The sequence below is a fragment of the Aphelocoma coerulescens genome, chromosome 3 (assembly GCF_041296385.1).
Source record: "Aphelocoma coerulescens isolate FSJ_1873_10779 chromosome 3, UR_Acoe_1.0, whole genome shotgun sequence".
Classification (NCBI taxonomy): Eukaryota; Metazoa; Chordata; class Aves; order Passeriformes; family Corvidae; genus Aphelocoma; species Aphelocoma coerulescens.
The window spans coordinates 2,937,400-2,958,215 of record NC_091016.1 but is presented as its reverse complement, the minus strand read 5'-3'; the positions used below and the strand labels follow the sequence as shown (position 1 = coordinate 2,958,215).

General features: G+C 41.4%; 1 protein-coding gene across 6 annotated transcripts in view; it reads right to left on the bottom strand.

The window, feature by feature from the left end:
* EML6 (EMAP like 6) overlaps window positions 1-20,816 on the bottom strand; it is an 89,397-nt gene that overhangs the window by 44,377 nt on the left and 24,204 nt on the right. For all 6 annotated transcript variants that reach the window (XM_069008821.1, XM_069008822.1, XM_069008824.1 and 3 more), the window contains exons 2-9: window positions 19,753-19,912; window positions 14,200-14,298; window positions 13,066-13,134; window positions 10,338-10,523; window positions 8,368-8,503; window positions 6,147-6,348; window positions 2,047-2,184; window positions 625-881 (exon numbers count right to left, since the gene is read on the bottom strand). In XM_069008821.1, coding sequence (XP_068864922.1) covers window positions 625-881; window positions 2,047-2,184; window positions 6,147-6,348; window positions 8,368-8,503; window positions 10,338-10,523; window positions 13,066-13,134; window positions 14,200-14,298; window positions 19,753-19,912 — 1,247 coding nt within the window. The remainder of the gene's footprint in view (window positions 1-624; window positions 882-2,046; window positions 2,185-6,146; window positions 6,349-8,367; window positions 8,504-10,337; window positions 10,524-13,065; window positions 13,135-14,199; window positions 14,299-19,752; window positions 19,913-20,816) is intronic.

Here is a 20,816-nt window from a genome sequence, read left to right as displayed (position 1 = left end):
TATCTTATGTCCCTGAAATGTGAGTACTTGGTCAGTCAGCCATTCTGTGGTACTTTTTACTTACAGGGCTGTTTTAGAGTTGATTGAAGGCTGCCAAACTAGCTCAAAAGAACTCAAAATTTTATTTTTAAAGCTCTCTTCTGCAACAGTTTCCTCTAAATGTTTTAAAGCACTCTCAAGTAAAAGTGAGAATAAGTCAATTAGTTATCAGTGTTGTTTCTACTAACAAGCTTTAACACTGAGAACCTCAGCAGTTTGAGCTGACCCAAACAGTTCTCCTATTTCTAGTTACATTTTTAAAAACATTCTGATCACTAACAGGAATCATTTATCATTTGAAGGAAGCACAACAGGGTCAGACGGGCTTTGGTAATTACCTGAGAGTGAGTCAACCTGTAAAAGTTGCTATGAAAAAAATGTATGATTTACACAGCAGAGACAGCTTTTCCTTAAAGCTGAGGCTATTCAGTGAGTACAGATTTGAAAACAAGCAGTGGGTATTTCTCTAAGTTCCAGCCAGGAAACTCCACTTGCAGCTGTAATATTTATACCTTATTTGTGGTGTTTTCTTCAAACCAAAACCAACATTTAATTGTTCATAACACGAGCCCCTCGTAAACTCACAGGGCATCTTGTAGAAGAGCCTCTCTCCAGCACCATCGTTGGTCTGCAGGAACTTGCTGTCCACAGACCAGTCAATGTGAGTGATGAAACTGGAGGATTTGTTGCATTCCCCGATTTTTTTGTATCGCTGGGCGACGGCGTAGATGTCCACAGGCCCATCATTGGAGCCCACGGCCAGGTAGGAGCCATCCGGGGAGAACTTCATCTCATGGATCACCTCCTTGCGGTCCTTGATGTGAACCACCTCAGTCATGTCCCTGCAGGAGCCAGAGGTGACAATGGCAACTGGGAACCCAGGAACTTGAATCCACAGATAAGAAGACAAATGCACTGAATAATTTGGACAATAAAAATCAGATTTCACTTTAAAAACCCTTTTTTTGTGGATAACTTCCCATTGCTTTCATTGGTTCTAAGCATCTTCTAAAGCAACAAATAGAAACCACACTGTCTGTCCACAATGCTCTTCATTCTCTCTACTTGCTCTAATGAAATACTGCTAGTATCATCCAACCCAAATTTATTTAGATACATTTTGTAAGTGTATCTTTTAAATCCTGACACACAGTACTTTTAAAAGCAAAGTCCTGAAAGGAGAAGCAGTCCTAACCCAAGACAGAGATTTCTAGGAGGCATCAGACAAATTAGCAGGACAAGATTACTGGAAGACAAAGATGATTAATTTCTTTAGAAAAATAGTAATCACTGGGAAGACTTTTAAATTAATATGAACAGCTCACTTAAGTTTTGTTAAAGTCATTGAAGCAGAGCATTACAGGGGTTTTCCCAGGCTTTTCCCTCCTATCAGCTAGGAGTTCCAAGTATTTTAAGTATATGCTTGGCAAACATATGGAGTAATGGCCAAGAGGGGGTAAACCCTTCCAGGTATCAATTAAAACATGTTTTGTGTTTTGAAATCACCCCGGGGATCTGCCTATTTCACTCATTGGCAAATATCACGTTTTACCTGCTTTTGTGCGCCCTCCATAACAGCATTCCAGACAGAAAATGCCTAAGAGGCAGCCATGCAAAAAAAGGCTTTCCTCTAACACAAAAAGGAGAATTCAGGTATACCTTGAAAGTACTTAAAAATGTCTTTTGGTCACCAATTATTTTGTCTGGCATCTATATGACAGGAAATAAATCATGCAGTCAAGGAGATCTATCTCAAAACTATGCTCTCTCTGTTATGCACATTTCTTCTCACTAAATACCTGTATAATTTCAGACTACAGGAAAAGAGCCGAACTTGAAAGCCTTAAGTTTTATCAATATTATTACTAAGAGCTAACATTTTGAAATTAAATAAAGCATAGATTTTCTCCTCATTGCCGAACTACCACCTCTTAGAAGTGATATGGATGCATCTGCAATTATTATTTCTTTTTTCTGATAAAATACCCAGTGGTTTTCTCATCTTACCTTACTCTGAGGACAATGAAGGAGCCATCCTTCATCCCAAGTGCCAGCTGGGATCCGTCAGGACTGAAGGACACGCTCCGCACGGCCTCTTCCATATTACAGCGAGCGATCAAGGCATGGTCAGCAAGGCTCCACAGCCTGCCCCAAAGGGAAGGGAGAGCAGGAGGGGGCTCTTCCTGACTGCCCAGGATTTGGGTGCCATCAAGAGGAACCCCAAAGGTCTAACTCAGTAAAATCAATTGCACACACCCCTTACGTTAATATTGTGTAAAGGACTGAGTCTCTTTTAATCTGAACACATAATGTGGTAGAAGAAAACAAGAGTGAAGCTCAATTGCATCATCACTTGGTGTCATGTCCAGACTTATCTGATAGAATTCCCCAAAATGAATAAGAAAAAATCCAGCTTCTGTAGACAGGAAGGGTCAATGCAGCTCTGAGTGAAATTTTCACTGAAAGCAACACTCAGGGAATATGAGCATTCCAACCACAGGGAAGATCTTCTTGTCCTAACTCTGAACGAGCTAGGAGACAAAACTGCATATTGATTCCCTCATTTACAGCAGTGCAGTTAAAAAGAATCAACCAGTAAATAATGTCCTAAGATACAGGCAAATAATGCCCCTATATTTTTCTGAAGGAATGGAGGGAGCTTCCCAGATCACTACAGGCTGGTTAGTCAGATCTCAGTAGCCTGCAAAACTCAGAAATTTAAAGAACAGTTAAAAGAATGGGGAAAATGCATAAAACACCTCTCTCAGCGTAGAGAAACTAAGCCAACAACACCCAGCTATTTTTATTTTGAGGACAGTCATAAATGCAATGTATTGATAAAATCTTTGGTAAAATATGTGAATTATGAATCAGCAGGTGAGATTATGTGCTAAACTGGACAAAAGAACAATTTGTGCAAGAACTGTAACGTGACACTGGACCAAGTTGTAGAGCAAAGCTGGACAGGAAGGAACGCTCAGGCCAGATGGGAGATACTACTGAGAGTTGTAGCACAAACTTTGGAACAGTAACAATTCCTGTTTCCACTGAAGACACTGGCACAAAGAGTGTGGGTGCTACTGAGCTCTGCTCTGCACAGGAAGCTTGGAGGCACTGGGAGCACAGGAGGCTCCAAAGGAGAAAAAGTTACGTTGATGGCACTAGAATAAACAGTATAAACACAACTTGGACGGAGCCTGAAAAGAAGGTGGAAAATAAACAGATGTGGGATGTTAAAACTGGTTTCGAAGACAAACCAGAAGCAGGATCAAGAATCTTGCAGCCTCACGAGGCAGAAGCTGTGAGCTCAATACAAAAAGGAATGAATCTGGAAGGCTTTGGAAAGATTTTGAAGGAAACACCAGGATACAATTGTTGCTCCAAAATATTACTTCCACATAAATCAGTTTGTCCCATACTCTAGAAGCCTAATTGCAATACATGACAGTCTGTTTAGTAAGTGTAATAAATAATTCCCTGTGCCCTCAGAGAATGATAATTTCTCCCTGTTCCTGTGGTAAGAGACAGCGAGCAGGCAGTTTTCCTAGCTGAGATGCTTTGCTTTGGAAATGTAAAATGTAAGAAACCTATATTTGGGTAGAGCCTTCTCTCAGCTGGGCTAGGGAAAAATACAGTAACTCCCCTTCTCATTTAGACATTGCAGACACAAGAATATCATCTGACTCACTAAATACTTTTATTTCTAAACCAATTTAGATTTATATTATATACTCACTCTTTGCAAAATAGTGTGAGAATCAAATACTAAGAAAAATTACCCAGTGAAGGGCAATACAGAAACACCCCTGTTGATGCAATTTTAGTGTTATAGAAAAATTGTAGGAAAATCCTTTTGCGTACTTTTTTATCTTAGAGGAAGTATTTATACATTTCACTGGAATTCCTCACATGAAGCCACAATCTATTAAAAAATCCACTAGGATTCAAATCCCACACTCTTCTAGTGCCCAAACAGCTCAAAGATGTGCGATGTAGGGCAGTAAAATCCCTGCACACTTGAGAGATGGCATGTCCAAAGGCATCAGGGATATCATAACTGCTCCAACAGTGATAAGAATGATAAGAGCAGCACTAATCAAGGCTTGATGAGCACACAGATCCTGCAGTGCTTCCTGGAGGGGCACGAGCTGCGTCAGGCTCTGAGTCAGCAGTACCCTCCCCAGCTCCAGGAGCTGAATTACTCTGCTCACCAAGAGATAAGCCCAAAACAAGAAATCCCATCTTAGTGGGGCTTATTGGCTTGAGGGCAGTGCAATGCTAATCCCAGCTTTGCAGCCCTTCCTCCAGAACTGACCTGCATCCTGACAGGACACTTGTGCCTGTCTGTAACGCTGGGCAGGCAAACCCCAGCAGAAGAGACCATTCATGCACTGCATAAACGGAAAGAAATAATCCTCCTGCAGGAAGCAGGGAGAAAACAGGACTGTAGAGAATAACTGGCAGTTCTGTTGGTTTCACACGTGGATTTTAATTGGAGTTAGAAAGAGATGAGGGATAGTACAGATAGGAAACCAGTACAAGTGAAAAGATTGAAAGGGAAGAAAAAAGAAATTCCAGCTGAGCAGCAAGCCTCAAGGCAGAGGTGAATCATAATGTGCAATCTGAAGGAGCATTAATCAGAAGATGGGTGTAGGGTAGGAGATGGATTTTTCCCATTGAAATAGGGCCAAGGGGTAAAATCCACATCTATGTTTCCAAAAAAAGTTGTCTAGTAGTCCCTAAAAACTGTAAATCTCTTTGGTAACTGCCTGGGGTTGATTTATAAATATGCAATCAAATCATCTGTAGAAGACAAAAAGCAGTGAAATGGGTTTGGGAAAAAACTGATGGAGGAGTTAGAAATCAGGATAGCAGAGTGAGGAGAAACCACTGAGCAGGCCATCAGGGGACAACCAACCCGGGCCTGTGCTGTGCTGCAAGGGTGGAGACACCACTGAAGGTAGGACATGGGAGACTGCCAAAACAAAGCCAGGTCTCCCCAAAATGTCTCCAGTAGCTTTGGCACTCAGGAAAATCTCCATCTCTTTAATCACAGGTAAATAATAAGTTCCACTGGGCAGAGTTCATGCTTAGGTGAGAACACACAGCAGCTCTGTGGTTGTGGACTCAGGGAGAGTGTGAGCTGGACCTCCAAACTCTACAGTCAAGTCTCACTAAGCACAATAAAATGCCTTTTTTCCCCCCAGAGGCTTATCAATTTGCCAAATTTTCATAGGGACAAGTAAAAGGAACACCCTTCACTTGGTGACAATGTCCACAAATATGTGGACAAAATTTAAAATCTCTGCTACAAAGCCTCAAGGCACAAGTGCTACAACTAAACATGGAATCACAGAATATCCTGAGTTGGAAAGGACCCATCAGGATCGAGTCCAGTTCCTGGCCCTGCACAAAAACCCCAACAATCCCACCCTGGGCATCCCTGGGAGCGTTGTCCAGGCTCTCTGTGCTGGAGCTCTGGCAGCCTTGGGGCTGTGACCACTCCCTGGGGAGCCTGTTCGGTGCCTGACCACCCTCTGGGGAAAGAACCTTTCCCTGATACCCATCCTAAACCTCCCCTGACTCAGCTGCAGCCATTCCCTTGGGTCTTATCACTGGTCACAGAGAGAAGTGATCAGTGTCTGCCCCTCTGCTGCCCTTTGTGACACAGGTGCATTTCATTAATCTCATTTTCTGGCATTTTAACTGAATTGGTTTTAGATCAGATTTCCTAAACACTCAAGGCTGAGGCAGACACCTTCTGAGTAAAACACTGGATGAAGGTATTTAGGCTTGTTGCTTGTTTTACCAAAAGAGAAATACAAGGTGGCCACTCTCCATTTAGGTCACTTTTACACAACAAGAATAAATCAGTACTTCAAGCAGAACATATAAATCCAGCACATTTTGAATACAAATCCTGATTACTTTTACACGATGTGTGGCACCCAAATATGAAAACTGAAGAGAAAAAGCAAAGCTGCTAAGAAAAACACAGGGGGAAAATGTTGTCTTAATAGAGTCTTAATGTAAGGCCAGCAAGTCAATCCATTACAAATTAATGGGCACGTGAAGTCATAAAATCACCAAAGCAGATGCAGCCTTACCGCACGGATCGATCGTCGCTGCCGGTGACTGCCAAAGGCTTCTTGGGATGCACTGCCAGGGCCCAGAGCTCCCCCTCACAGTGGCCCTGCATGATCAGCATGGGCTTGTCCCTCTCCCTCACAAGCACCTCGAAGATCTCGCTGTCCTGGGTCCCCGCCAGCAGTCTGTCGGCTTTCCAGCACACGCTGCGGATGGACAGGCCTGGGGGGCACACCGGGAGCTGCCTTAGTGCCAGCCGTGCCAGGGGATGGCACAGCCAGCACTGCTGAGAATTCCAGAGGTCATTCCCAGCTGGCACGTTTGGCACCGGGGTCACACAGAACATCCCAGCTGATTCGAAGCTCAAAGCAGTTCTGTCAGATTTTGTCCATTTGACACACAAAGAGAAAGCCCAATCCTGAGAAAACATGCTTCCTGCACACCTTGGGAATTTAAAAACCAGCTCCATTTCACAGGATTTAAAGATCTAAATTTTATATTAGCCAAGGGGTTGCTGTGACTGAAGCTGGTTTATTCCATTTTTCAGTCCTTTACTTTCTTGCACATTCAAATAAAATTTTAATGGTGAATTTAAATGGTTTGTGCCCATGTTATCACCCTTATCCACTTCAATCAAAATGGATTATTGAAACAAAAAATAAAAAAAGGCATCCCTCCTCCCAAAAGCCAAACCAACAGAATTTTGCTTTGCGTAACTTTTAGAGAGCTTGATCTTATTCCACAAATCTGAGCCTAGCTTTGGAACTGGAGTTTTCCTGATCATGAGCTTAAAAACGCCCTCTCAGCAGTCTGAGCAATTTGGTAGCACTCTCTGGTCAGCTGCTTTCAGGGTTTGTATTTTCTCTTCCAGTACATGAAAAAAAGTTTGGATAACGGGTCTAGATGCTGTGAGATGTGAATGAATAAAAAAATCCATTTGTCATGCAGTCAAGGTCACCCACACCATCATTTTCACTTTTTTTTTTTGAATCAAATACATATGAACTACTGGTCACATAAATAAAATATTCTCATCTTCTGAGAAGGTTAAATTAATCTTCATTTATTTTCTTGTCCAGTTCCAGCAGCTTTTAATTTTTATAATGCCATTTTATGACTTAGCTAAATTCATACTGAAGTTCTGACTGCCATCTTCTTCTTGATAGACACCTATGACCACACAAGGAATGGAATTCCAATTGGAATTCAGCGGAAGATGGACATTGTGACATTTTGGATTACAAAGCACATCGTTGGATGTGGGAAAGGCAATGTTCTCTGTGAACATACTGCACATGAAGAAAGATTTCTCAGGGTTTGTTTGACAGCCAATGACTTTGCATGCTTTGGAAAAAGAACTGGAAAGGAGGGACAGAAGGTCCCAGGTAAGCATTAAGGCTCTACCACTGCTCGAGGCTACAGATGTGCTTATATTAATCAGTGCCAATGACAACTGAAAATGTAACCCCACTTCCAGAGGTTGGGATTAGCCTCCAAGGCAGTTTTCACTTGCCCAGATCTTTGCTTTTTGGTTATTTGTTGCTACTGTTTTCTAGAAATTCATGTTAATGAATTCATTATGATTCAAGCTACAAAAAACTACATAATGCCAGGAGTGCAGAGCACAGGGACTGCTGCTTGGGTGTCTTGGACAACTTTTTGAGGGCTAAATTCCATGAGGGAACACTACACCCTTGATAACGCATGCATTGTGATCTGTGAGATTGTAAGTGCTTCAAATTATAAAATAAAGTGATGACTGAGCTCACAGGAAGCAGGATTAGATTCAACAAATGTAATTATCACCAATGTAATAACATTCTCTCTAACAAATCTGTCAAGTGCTACCACTCCAAATGCATGAGTGGAGTGTTCAGATGGTCAGCACCTCAGAGTATCGGGTTCCAGAAATCTCAATTAGTTAAATGAATTGCAAGTAATTAATTAATTAAGGTCTGGCTAACTTCATTCTCCCATCTTAAGGTGTTTAATTAGTTCTCACTTATCTTGCATTTGCATGGTGGGGAGCAGTGATTGGATCCCTGTGTTTACACCATGAATCAAGGAACACTCCACAGGTTACAGAATTGTCAGAGAGGGAAGGGAACACAGATCCAAAAATAAATACAGTCATTAAGTAAAAAAATCAGCAGTATGCAGAGACATTTATACTTCACATTAAATGCTGGCACAATCCATTATCCAGATGTGTGAAAAACCATTAAAGGAATAGCTCATTACCTTTGTATCCTTGTTCAGTCTCCCTGAGATCAATTTTAGTAATTGGTTTGAACTCGGTGTCCCACAACCGAATGCAGCCATCTCTCCCTCCAGTGGCAAAGCCTTCCTCACAAGCATACATACTAAAAATTCCAGCCTGTCAACCAACAGCATCCCAAGTTTTAAAGGTCTTCACAACAAATTTAAACACACAAAGCAAACATTTTCAAACAGACTCTTGTTAAAGGCCAGAAACTGCTGGGCACAAAAGTGTTGCCCATCCAGAAAGCAAACCAGCAAACACAGCTTTTATTTCAAGTGCTCCACTTGAGTGGTTTATGTAGAAATCTTTGTGCAAATAGCAGTGATACAGCCTATCTGCAGAACTTCAAATTTGGGTTTGTTAATATTATGACAAGGACAATTGAATAACTAATGGAGCACTTAAAATAAAGAGTTACCCGGGATAAACAAAACCAAGCAAACAAGCAATACAAATATTCTTACAGGAGCAGAGGTGACTGAGACATTCTTTCATGAATTCAGCTCAGACATCGTTTGGAATCTGACAGGAACTGAAAGAGTGTCAATTCATTCTCTTTGTTGAAAACAAGGTTTTATTACAGTTTGAGTTTCTCCTTTGTTTTGAAAATGCCTCATGATTAGTGACTGTGCTGAACCACCTTGGAATAGCTCAAGGAATGCCCGCTGAGTCAGTATTTTATCAGGAAAACCTTGGTTAAGAGATAGGTTGAACTGCATGGAGATGAATACAGTGGAGAGAAGACCTCCATTTTCAAAGTGGCCTTGTGCAATGTCTTAATAGATTAATATTTCTAATTATTAATTACATAGAGATTAGAAATTGGGCAAGAGATTGCATATCAGCCATGGCAAACCCCATAATTTATCACATTGTATACAGAGTGATTGTATTTAATCATTCTAATGAATCTAAATAAATTTCTGCTAATATACTGCAGGGGGTTATTGCTTGCCAAAGGCATTCCTGTGTTATTGCAGCTGCAGTTTCACAGTAGTTCCTCAGGTAAGATGTCTCACTGACTCCAGTCTCTTTGCTTTCATAAATTAGGGGCTACTTCTACAAATAACCAGAACTCTGCTAAACACTTAGATCTCCTTTGAATCTTAATGAACTGTCACCATAACCAGTCTGGGGAAGTCAGAAAAAACACGTTATTTTTGCAGTGCTCTTCCTAGAACAAAACTATAGTGACAAGTGTTAGAAGTCATATCGCTCTCCTAAAGAAAATTGTCTTGCTTCCTTTTTTCCAAAAACCCCACACTGGGATGCCATTACGCATAGTCATATTCCAAATAGGGGCAGTTCTCAAATACATCTGAAATAAGACAAGGAAGTCCTACTGTGTCTTTATTGTAGCAACAACAGAGGCAAATTAATTACACTGGAGTGGTTAGAAATCTAACACAACCCTGTACATCCCCCTTTCACTCTGTAATTATGAGAGCTCCAGACTGGGGGTAGTGGTTTGTGGGTGTGTGTTATGAAAGCAATTGGAGTAAACTGTCTCTGGAGTATGGCTGGAATGCAAACTCACAGATTCAACAGGTTTGCTCCACACTGAAGCTCTTCTGAAGAGTCAGACTCCAGTGTTGGGAATTTTAGTGGTAAAATTCTATTTAAGCCCAGATAATCTGCTTCCCAATTATTTTTAAGTAAACCGATAATAACCGAAGCTACTCAATCTGTGAAACTTTAGATTTAGAGACTTCATCTGACATTTGGTTTATTTGGTTAGATGGAGGCTATAAATATCAACAGTTCTGGCACTATCAGCTCAGCATCTGTTGGCAACATGCACAACATTGCATCTAAGTTCTTAATTGCTGAACAGCCTCAGACATCCTTCTGACCCGAAATGGAAGGAAATCTTTGTAGCTAAGCCTTCAGGAAGTTTTTCAATTCAATGAACAGGTCCTTATCAAACAGACATGAAAGCACCACTTACGCTGTGTGCTCCTTGAATTGTGCGGACCAAGTTGAGCCCTTTCCAAACATAGATGTCTCCATTTAAAGCCCCGGAGTAGGTGATGTCTTCTTTAGCACAGGCTAAACACAGGATTGTTTGGAGATCTCCTGTTTTACCAAATATTCCTCTCTTTGCTGTCAGGGCATTTCCACACAATGTCCAAAACTGTGAAATGTAAATGGCAGATCAGGAGAAGTTTCTGCAGAATTTCTGGTTTTTCACATTAATGTGCAGATCTCAGACACACATCCTGACAGAGCAGTGCCTGGGCAGGCACTGAAGTGATTCCTTTAGTGCTATCAGAACACCCACCACTCCAAAGCCTGCCCATTTACCAAGGAAAGATCCAGGCAAATGTAGTACATCTAAACCCAAACCAAATGATCAAACTGCTTAAGAGGGTGAGATTCAATGCTGCCTCACTATAGCCACACTGCCCCTTCTCATTCTCTCACTGTCCTTCATCAGGTTTTGCTGGGAAATGCTGTCCAGACAAGTGCATGTTTTTAAACCCAAGAAAATCCCATTTTTCTTGTCTGCAAAACACAGCTACAGCACTGAAGTGATAAAATGCTTTATCTTACACCACCTGCGTGCTGGAGCAGACATTTCTGCCCTTCCCCAGTGCACTGAAAGAGTTCTGTCCCTCAAATATAGTCACAGTTACTGAGAAACCATCTGTTCCACAGGGACTGCAAACGCTCGTACATGAGACAACTCCCTGACTCCCAGAGTAACAGGTTCCCAAGGGTGGAATGGGGACTTGCTCAGCTGCCACACATAAGTCATTAACATTCTGCAAAGAGGAATCTAAGACTGACTGGGGAGGAGGAAAAAAGTGAAAAAAACAGAAAGTTTGTCTCAGAAGGTTGTCTTTGGAGGAGAGCTAGAAATATCAGATGTTTGTTTTTGAATAAGAGAGCTTTTTTTGATTTAGATAAACAAGCAGAGAGGACAGTTTGTGTACTCAGTTGTCCCTCAAGGACCAGACCTTCTGGGGAAGGCAGAATAAAGAGACTATCAATGAGAGATAGCAAGAGAATTGCTGAAATCTCCAGTCCTGTCAGCATCAGGACATTCTAGACACGTGCAGATACAGAACAGCAAATCCCTGGGGTGCAGCACAGCACAGTCTGTCAGTGGAGCCATCCCTGCTCTTCCATCCAATGGACACTGGACAGACACAGGCAGAGACTGGACAGGAATAATGATGTGTCTGACATGGATTTATCACATCCATCTATTCCCATTTCCATTCATTTGTCTACAGCCAGATTTTTAGGTATTTTTCTAAAATTCTTTATTCCAGAAAATCCTTGGCTCAAGGTTTTTTATTTCAGCTCCTTCTCTATTGTTAATTCAATTAAATTTTCCCTTTGCCTCTTAACATCAGCCAATTTAGAAGGCAGAGGGAACACTGCCCCCAGGGCTCTCATTCTGTGAGTAAAACCTAAACTCTCCTCCCTTCTGGTCAGCTGAGGAAGGGTGGGAGAGCAGGCAGCAGTGTTAGAAGGCTGGGGGGAGGATCCTGAGCTCAGTGTGAGATTCCTTTGCTCCTGGGCTTTACCTCAGCTTCTAATCCCTGCTCAGCCAAATGAGCCAGCAGAACTGGATTGCTAAAGGCATAAACAGCACAATTCCCAAGCATTAGTGCCAATTCTCGCAGTGATACTATTCCTTCAGAGCTGCTATTATCACATTCCCGCCACTTTGTACTAAACAGCAAGTTCAGGCCTCTGCTGGAGCACCACTGGAGGGAAACACGGAGTCACTTCCCCTCCATGCTGCATTTTTCCTATTTTTTGGCATTCCTTTATCTCTGTGTACTTACAGTGCCTGGTATTCTCTGTGTTCAGGGTGATTATGGCCATTTTAAACAGAAAACAGGTGCCAAAGACAGGTTTTGGAAAACAGCTTGTGGAACACAACAGATGGTATCAGTGCTGCCAAAACCACCCACAGTTGAAAGCAGTGGTGGTTTAAGGGCAGGAGCTTCTCAGGAACCAGAACTAGAGATATTAACTGGTTTCCTAAACTTCTAGTTAAAGCTCTTCCCACCCCAGTCATGTGAAATAATTGCCATCTGTTAGGAATGTTTTTGAGGAGACTGGAGAAAAATAGAAACCTGAAGGGGATACTGGCAAACAAGGATTTGTTTCTAAGCTTTCCACAGGCATGACAATGTTTTACCCTAAGCATCTGATATATATTAGGTTTACATTTAAAACACTTCCATAAAGGGTGACTTAGAGGGAGCAAATAGTGGGGCACCAGAGTTTTCTCTCTGCAGGCCCTGCACACTTCTCAGCAATGTTCCATAAGAAGCCCAAGAGCAGGTCATTCTGCTCATACTTTGTATCTTTGTTCCTCCTACAGCTGCTCAGTGACCCTTTGTGATGCTGGAAGAGGGAAACCCCTAAAGGCTGAGACCATTAGGGTGGAATGGAGAGGGCAGAAGACCCAAAATTGTAAGTATATAGTGAATGAAAATTACACCAAAGGATCTTCCCGACTTTCTTGTTCAGGGAATCTGCAGCTCAGGTACTGCTGAATGTCTCAACTGGCTTCAAACAAAACATTTTGCAAAATGTTCACAGCGTAAAGAAAGAAAAATATAAACTGTCCTATATTTCAAGTCCTCATCAGGTAAGAACACAGATTTTTTTATGCAAGTACTTTTTCCAAGTAAATAATGAAAGCTCTTTACCTTTATGTGTTTTACTCCACAGCTGACAATCCTGTTTGGCTGATATTGATCCCAGGAAATATCAAATATCTGTTAAGAAATACATTAAGCTGATATTTTAACCTATACAATGTATAATAATGGCATCTAGGTTCAGCTTGCTTTTACCAACCTAGCCATAATTTCTGTTGAAACATATTACTACAAGTGAAAGAGCACTCTTCAGGTAAATTTGGAACTCTTTGTAATCAAAGGTCAAGGCAAATATGGAGGGTTCCTCACAGAGTTCTGTCAACACACTTCATCCCTGACTCCACACTGCCAATCCATTCCAGCTCCAAGATGTTAATGAATAAACAATATTTACATAGGCATTCTTTCCACTCCCTCTGCTGTGCAAAAGCTCCTTTCTCTGGGTGGGAAAGTCAACTGGGACTAAGATTTTAGTACTTCTTGCCTGTCCTGGAGAATTCTGCTAATTCAGAACTTGATCTTGTACCTACTGAGGCCAGCAGCAAAACTTCCACAGCAGCAAAACTGGGAAGTGAATCAGTTCCAGAAGAGAAAATCTAAACAAGGACTAAGATGCTTTTTGTGTTGGGAACATGGCAATGTATTTTAATATATGCATCCATGTGCTTAAATATGTCAGGCAGGTATTTTGCTTATGCTAAACCCGGTACAACATTTCCTAATCCTGAATAACATTCTAAATTCAAACCTGGTCAGTTCTCATCTTTATTTAAGTTATGATCCTTTACCTGAAGCTAACAGATATAAAAGAAATATTTATCCCAATTAAGTTTCTTCTACAGGCAACTGTCTTAAGGAAAAGTGAAAGGGATATAATTAAACTTTCCCTCAGAATAAACTGTCTTTTTGACGAACTCAGAGACAAGACGATCTTTGGCCATTGAGCTCCCATTTCACATCTCATATGAAGACCTACAGATCACCCTACTCAGTGTGTAGGTACAACATATTTCCTCTCAAGGCTTACTAATAGTGCCTTGTGCTGGGTCTGGCACAATGAGAAGGAATAAATATCTTGTCCAGTATTTTACAAGCCAGGTAGAATGACCAAAATTACCTTTGCATTAACCTAACACAATCAAAAATCCCAGACAAAATCCAGGAATGCTTCCATACAATTACCCTGTCAGAATGGCCTGTAGCTGTCGCCAGGAGCTTTCCCCTCTTCCAGTCCCAAATACACACTGTGTTTTTGGCATCCAGTCCCACGGAAGCCAAACGCTGAGGAAAAAGAACAACAATCCAGTTAACAGGAAATCAACCCCAAATCACTTTGCTGTCGATCCCAGGATTATGTGCACAAATGGATTTTCCCACACATGACCTGGGTTTGAACCACATTGCAAAGGCAAAGACATTCACACTCAACATTTACTCACTGGAGAGAGCACTGAAATGTCTCATCTCTAAAAGGTCAGGTTATTGATTTCAGGCTACCAATGTTCCAAGCGAAATTCTTACCCTGAAATATCTGAGGTGCTTGTTTCAGGTGCACACCTCTCTAGCACTTTGATTTATTAATCTGATAATAAAAGTGAAAGGGAAATAAAAGCTTTCACTATTTCCAACTACTGCTTTGTTCATTATGCTCATTTTGTTGAGCTTTAGAACCAGAACTGGATGTACTTTTAATAATTACCTTTTATACAGCTTGGTGTATCAAATCACCAGTTAAAATAACTAATTCATTAATAACCAAGCTAAATTCAAGTTTTCTTGGTCATCAATTAAAAGAACTTAATTTTAACACTTTTCAATCTCAATAATGCAAGAAATAAAAAGAACAGAATAAAATGGAGAGGGAAATCTGGAAGGGAAAAAGCAGAGTGTATCCATCTCTAACATACCCAGAAGATCAGCAATTACTATGGAAGTTGTAGGTCTTTTCCCTTCCAGTGACTGTCCTCATTTTGTCCAACTTAACGTGAATTCCATAAAAAATGGGCTCAAACTTTCAGTAAGCAAATTGTTTAAAATCTGGAGCTGTCTGTGACAACACAAAAGGACTGAGCCACCAAAGAAAACAAGTGTCATTACCAGAAACTCCTCTGAAATGCTATATTAGAAAAAATATCGAACGCAATAAAGCTCTTAACAACCGTATAACAGAGAGATAAAATAACTGTTCAGAGCAGAACAGAAGGCTCCAGTTTTCATTCTGTAGCAATAATTCAGAGAGCAGGTACTCAAGGCCTTTTCATCCCATTCCTGAGTGTAAACCCACAGCACACATTTTCCCTTTTGGGAGAGCCCCTCAACAGCCTCCGCATCAAGTGCAGTAGGTTCACACACCCTCTGCTGTCTTAACAGTTACAGTTTCCTGATTTAGAGGAATGAAAAGATGTTCTGGGACTTGGGTTTAATGGGAGCTGACAACAGGCATTATCCCAATGCAATACCTGCCTAGTGAATAATGCAGAACTTAACCACCATCCCACCAGAAAATGCAGTAAGCAGTGTGGTGTTAATGAAAACAACAAAACAAAAACCCTCCAAAAGACCCTACTCAAGACCCCTCACCACCAGAAAAAACTATTTACAGACTTATACCACAAATTCCTCTGAGTCCAGTCTCCTTCCACTGGAATCAAAATACAGAGAGAGGAAATGAGCTGCTCCTAGAGGAACAGAATGTTTTCATGAGGCAAACTGGATATGTTCTCAAATATTGTTGGGAGGAACAAGGCTCTCTTGGAGGGTTCACCCTATGGGGGGGAAGGGCAGAACTCTGTCAATAGGCTCTGACTCATAACAGAGTTGTGAAGGGAGAGTTAAAGAAGTTTGTACAGTGGAACAAAGAAATAAAATGATAGTTTTTGCAGGATTTCATAATATTTCCCCTTAAGAAACATAACCCTGTTATAGTTAGAACTCACAATGTGTATGGAGTTCTGTGCTTTAACATTACTCAAAATGTCCATAGAACTTAGAGTGCTGGAGCTGGTCAGTGTCACACCACTCCCAGCTGCAGGGCCACTGAGAAACTCCACTGGCCCAATGGCACTGAGGACACAGAAGAATCACACATAGGAGCCCTGCATCCATCAGCAGGCCAACAGTGGGAAATAGGAAATCAGACCTTCGGTACTGGGAATGGGACCTATTTTATATGTGGAGACAATGCCCGTAAGTGGCTTCCTAAAGGTTCCTATTTCCAAGCACTATTAATGTCTCCCCTCAGGGTACTTTGGCAACAACCAGGAAGAAGAGTTAGGGCCAAGAGAACATTTTCCATCCAGGGAGTGCAGGACAATCTGCAATTACACTCCTTTGATTTTGGAAAGCAATTTAAGTCAATGCTACAGTTGTTGGCAACACTTTGTGCTGGAACATGAAGTATTGAGACTTGTCTAAAAGAGACAGTCTCAAGAGAAGGGGGACTTGACAGACAACATGGAGGATAGAAATGCTCCATTCCCTTGAAACTGCAAAATAGAGTGTAACAACTAACTAGCCAACTAGATAAAAGCATATAAAGACACACAGGATACTAAAGGTAGCTGGAACCGGTGGGTAAACAGATAATGAGGAAGCTGAGCGGGTTTTGTGGCAGTTGTGAAACAAGAAACACCAGTGCACACCCTAAGAGAAGTTCAAGGCAAGGTCATTACAATATTGGGGGCTCTCAGTGAGTACAACCACCAGAGACCCCTTCAGACAAAGCTCTAGGACCACAAACGGAGCTCCAGTAAGGGGCAGAGGCATGGAAATTAGTTCTGGGGAAAGTGGTGTTTATGTATTAGCTGGGAAATACATTGTAATATGTCTGAACGGGATGGAATTAATGACCTGTTGTAAAGTTTCATGACACAGACTCGTGATTAGAGAAAAAAATCACTCCTCCAACTGTGTCCAGTGCTGGAATAAGGAATGCTGCTTTTTAAAACTTCAAATTGTGTTAGAAAGTTTATTCCCTTGCTGACTTTGGTATCAGCAGTGAAAACACTATGGGAAACGAAGAAGTATTTTGTATTTTCTTTTAACACAGGCCTGCTGAGGAAGGTCTCCTGCCGGCAGAAAAGTGATAAATGCTGTATTTCCTTTTTGGTAGAAACACGCTTTTAGTTCTCCTTCTGGAAGGGAATTTGAATTCTATTCAGAGAATTCACAGAACTACCAGAAGAAAATATCTGCCAAGTAGTTTAGGCACATAATTAAACAACTATTTAAAAATCTGTACAGATTTGGAAGATCTGGCTAAAGAAGCCTAATGTTGCATTTCTAAATTTTTCATTAGGTGTATATGAATTATGGCAGTGCCCTTCCCACTCCAGTAAAAAATATTTTTAAAAGCACATAAAAAGGGTTAATCTGAAATAACTCAGAGCAGAAATTGAACTGTGTAGTACTGATAAAATACTTCAGTATGAGGCACCTGCTTTGTAGATAATTGTGTGAAGGGGAGATGTTAGCACTTTTAAGGACAAACTTTAGTTAACTCCTGATTGAAGACATTTTAATTGCAGGCAAAATGACAACTCCTCATTAAACATTTGAGCAAAGTGTAGTTGCCCTCCTGCTAAATGGCAGCGCCTGCTCAGACAGAAAAAGCCCAGACTAAACTATGTATTTTTAAATAGCAACACTTCTGCAAGAAATTCAGCTTCCATCAGGACTGCATTAAACACAGGTAAAACAAAATAGGAAGTTCAGTCTGACCCTACTTGTCTCCAAAAGCTGTATTGAAGGTATAGAAAACAAAGGTAGCATTCAAGCTCTCCCATGTGTATTGATCATCTCCATTTATTAGAAACAATAACAAATCCTGTGCACACCGATCTGCGTTCTCCACCCAGTGGAACACGATGCCAGGGAAGCACTGCAGGAACGACTGTGCTGTCTCCATGCAGGGTCAGCTCAAGTCTGGCGAGGAGGAATATTTCCCCACTAATTCATCCAAAAGGAACAGATATCCCAGAGTTTCTAGTTCAATAAGAGTCAATTAACTTGGCTCAGAGAGAGGTGGGGTGGCCCTGTGTTGGAGACCTGCACATGGAGCGGCAGTCGCACAGGAACGCACAAGGAGCCAAGCTGAATCCATGGAGATCCCCTCTGGGAATGCAGCAGAGTCACCCGGGCTTTGCTTCTGCGTAGTTTTATTTAGGAAATGGACAGCTGGCAGAGTTAGCGGTGAAAAGAATACAGCTCTTACTGCATCTACACCATACCTGACTGTTGCATTTATTTGTGTTTTGAGGCTGAAATGCAAATCTTCCCTGGCTTTTAACAGCCTTTGCATATAAAAGAAGGAAAGCTTTGCACTGGGAGGTGCAAGCAGTGTCTGCACAACCTGTTTTGCCCTGTCACAGACACCAGCTCCCTTGGGAATGCTGCATAACAAACCAGAACTGCCAGCAGCTCTGAGTTCCAAATACTCACAGACTTCCTACCGTGCCCTTTAATTCTGGCTCAGCACAGCAGCTTCTCCTGCAAAGCCAGGAAGAGCAGCAAAAGCCAAGATGCATTATCCATATTCATGTTCTCCAGCACTGGTTGTTCTCCAGATAGAAAAGTGTTCAATGCAGATTTTTATTTCCAGAATAAACTGCAACTTCCCAAGCACTTCCAGAAAGGGAATTGTCACTGTTCTGCAAGGTCAACCTGGGAGTGAGTTTGGGTTTTAATTACAGCAAGCACCCAGCAGGATCTTCAGGAAGGCCTCCACCTCAAACACCCTCTGGGCTCATGAGTCTTCATTCCCATGAGGTGCTTAAATAGCGTTAAGAAAAAGTTTAACCACCAGTCTCACAAAGTTAAAAATGAGGGGGAAAATGAAAAGCATTTATTTCTGAATGAACAGTATCTTAAAAAAAAATATTACATCATTAGAAATTTTGTTCTGTTGATCTGAGGGTTTTCTTGTCTGAGGTTTTTGGTATCAGTTAATCTAAGCATTCCTAAAAATACTTTAGCAAGTATTACATCAGGAAACTCACCAGGACAAAATTGTCATCAATAATGACAAAATTGCACAGCCAGATATTTATTTATAAAGCTCTGGGAAGTATTTCTCAGGTATATGTGAATTTTAGGTCTTTTTGCCTCCTACTTCATTCAAAACTGAAAGCTTTTAATACTGCCAGGGAGAAAAAAATCCTTGTGTTTAGCTGGGAACAGCCCACCATTTAGTTATACTTTAAATTTTGTCTCAAGGTATCATCTAGACTAATCCCATTGTACAATGCAACACTGTGTGTCCTAATGCCATTATTCAATTAAATTGACTGTGCACCCCAGCCAAGGAGACTCTCCCAGCAGTGACATTAGTGCAGTTTTTCTGCCAGAAAAGCTGCAGGGTTGTGAGGGCTTTGCCAGGAACTGATTTCTTGGGACAGCAGGTAACAAGTATGTGGTGAAGCCACTGCAGTTAAGCCACAGAGGGGCATTTCTGCTCTGGACACCTGTCCAACACCTGATGCCTCCACTCGACTCAGAGGCCAAGCTGTGATTTCATCCCAAAAGCACCCCCTGTGCTCGAGCTGCATTTGCAGTCCTCCTACTGCAATTACAATTACGATACAAACCTAGGCCTTGAACTGCAATCACAATTAAATCGGAACAGCAGTTCCAGCACTGCAGCACTGTAGCTACTGAAACACAAAACACTGAACGTGCATCTTTGTGAGAACCAGAAATGCAGCTCAGCTCAGAACCCAGAGAAGGAGCTGTACTGACCTGGCCGTCCGAGTCGAAGGCCAGGCAGGCGACTCCGTGCGTGTGCGCATCCTTCAGGACAGACACGGTCTGCACACGGTAGGAATCCCAGATGCAAATGTAGGGGTCCTTCCCAACCTGCCCTGTGGCTACCAGCGTTTTATCCGGGTGAACTGCAAGGCTGCAAACAATACACTTCAAGTTATAACACACCTTGGGAATGATCACAGCAGCTGTCTTCAAAGCTCAGTCTCTTCCAGTATTTACTTATAATGTTTTGCAGAGAGTGACATGGTGAGTGCAGAGTACAATTTATCATGTAATAATATTTTAAAGGAAAAGCATAACCAGAGAATTTTTAAATACTTTTGATTGATAAGCTGATTGAACACACAGACTTAGATATTAGTCTTTCACAGGTTTATAATGGATGATTTTCTACTATTTATTCCTCTTTTGCACATCAGCTCAAATACTCTGAAATATGGACCAGAGGCTCAATAACGAATATTGTTCACTATGAGAAATACAGACAAAAAATCCCTTCATCTTTATATGTTTAAACACAGCAATCTCAGGAGAGACACAGAAATAAATTGTTTCACCAGCATCAAACCATATTTTTGTTCACAACCCTTCAAATATGAAAATAATAATAAACCCCCCTCTGCAAAGTCATATGAATACAAAGGCAGATTTACACAGTTGCCCAGGAAACAAATTTGAACAATGGCTGAGCATGGGAGCTACACATGGAATAAGGAAAAACATCCTATTAGTAAACTGGCACTCAACAGGTGGCTGAGGAGAGCTGGATACTTCTGCTATCCCAGGAGCAGATAAAACTAATTATTAAGAAGAATTAATCAAAAAGCTTAAGAAAGTTTTGTAAGCATATGCATTTAAAGGAAAAAGAACAACATTAGCACAATTTAACTGTTTTATCCCCCCTGCCCATTCCTCCTTTCCTCCCCAGGCTTGGGTTGTACATTATAGAGAGTGCCAGTTTACCTCAGTTCTAAACCTATACAGGCAATAAAAGGTGACACCACAAACTTAAGGTGTGATAGCTGTAATTAAGTTAG